This window comes from Malurus melanocephalus, unplaced genomic scaffold (assembly GCF_030028575.1).
Source record: "Malurus melanocephalus ecotype Western Australia unplaced genomic scaffold, MMel_1.1 scaffold_1203, whole genome shotgun sequence".
NCBI lineage: Eukaryota > Metazoa > Chordata > Aves > Passeriformes > Maluridae > Malurus > Malurus melanocephalus.
The window spans coordinates 16,243-17,759 of NW_026624435.1; the positions used below are offsets into that span (position 1 = coordinate 16,243).

Here is a 1,517-nt window from a genome sequence, read left to right on the forward strand (position 1 = left end):
CAGCAAAAGAAAAAAACTCAGAAAAATAAAAGTGCAGGAGATGCAAGGAGAGAACAATTTGTTCTTCCTTTTTTTCTGGCAAAAATCTGATCCGGGAGACACAAAATCCGAGTTTTGATCTGCTCGTTAAGGGTTTTTTCAATTAAATTCTCTGGGTTTGGAAAAAAAGTGGCTGAGTCTTTGCTGTGGAATAGCACGAGGGAAAAGGATGATAATGATAATGAAAATAAAATAAAAATGAAAATGAAAATAAGAAGAAAAATAAAAATGAAAATGAAAATGAAAATAAAAATAAAATAAAAATATCCCTTCACCGGCCATGGAGGTCTCCCCTCTCCAGCCATGGAGTCCATGCCCTCTCCATCCCCGGCCACGGTGGCCACCCCGTCACTGGCCACAGAGGTCACTGAGGCCACCCCTTCACTGGCCACTGAGGCCATCCCTTCTCTGGCCACGGAGGCCACTCATTCAACGGCCATGGAGGCCATCCCTTCACTGGCCACTGAAGCCACCTATTCACCGGCCACCGAGGCCATTCCTTCACCAGCCATGGAAGCAATCCCTTCTCTGGCCACAGAGGTTATTCCTTCACTAGCCACGGAGGCCACCTCTCTCTGGCCACAGAGGTTGTCCCTTCTCTGGCCATGGAGGCCATCCCTCTCTGGTCACTGAGGCCATGTCCTCTCCGCCCCTGGTCATGGAGGCCTCCTCTTCACTGGCCACTGATGCCAACCCTTCACTGGCCGCCCCTCTCTGTCCCCAGAGGCCACCCCTTCACTGTCCATGGAAGCCACCCATTCATCCACCGGCCACGAAGGCCATCCCTTCTCTGGCCATGGAGGCCACCCCTCTTCATCCCTGGCCACGGAGGGTGCCCCTCTCTGGCCACCCTTCTCTGGCCACGGAGGCCACCCCTTCACTGGCCACGGAGGCCATCCCTTCTCTGGTCACTGAGGCCATCCCTTCTCTGGTCACTGAGGCTGTCCCTCTCCACCCCTGGCCACAGAAGCCACCCCTCTCGGGCCACCCATCTCCAGCCATGGAGGCCACCCCTTCACCGGCCATGGAGGCCAACCCTTCACTGGCCACAGAAGTCACCCCTTCACTGGCCACTGAGGCCACCCCTTCTCTGGCCACGGAGGTCACCCCTCCCCAGCCACAGAGGTCATCCCTTCTCCAGCCATGGAGGTCGTCCCTTCACCAGCCACAGAGGCCATGCCCTCCCTGTCCCCAAGAGGCCACCCATTCACCGGCCACGGAGGCTGCCCCTCTCCATCCCTGGCCACAGAGGCCGGCCTTCTCTGGCCACCCCTCCCTGGCCACGGTGGCCACCCCGTCCCCAGCCACGGAAGCCGTCCCGGGCTCACCTCACAGAACAGGGTGAGTTTATCGTCCGGCAGGAGCCCGTTGGCCTCGTCCAGCAGGAAATCTCTGCGGATGAACTTCTTGAAGCCCCAGTCCTTGCCTTGCACGAAGCGATAGGCGCGCTGGCTCTCTGCGGGGAGGGGATGGGTCAG

General features: G+C 57.6%; 1 protein-coding gene across 1 annotated transcript in view; it reads right to left on the reverse strand.

Annotated features, from left to right (window-relative positions):
* LOC130586554 (speckle-type POZ protein-like) overlaps positions 1–1,517 on the reverse strand; it is a gene marked incomplete at its 3' end in the record, with an annotated part of 20,903 nt that overhangs the window by 8,684 nt on the left and 10,702 nt on the right. The window contains exon 2 of the mRNA XM_057387393.1: positions 1,368–1,493. Within this exon, the coding sequence (XP_057243376.1) occupies positions 1,368–1,493 (126 nt within the window). The remainder of the gene's footprint in view (positions 1–1,367; positions 1,494–1,517) is intronic.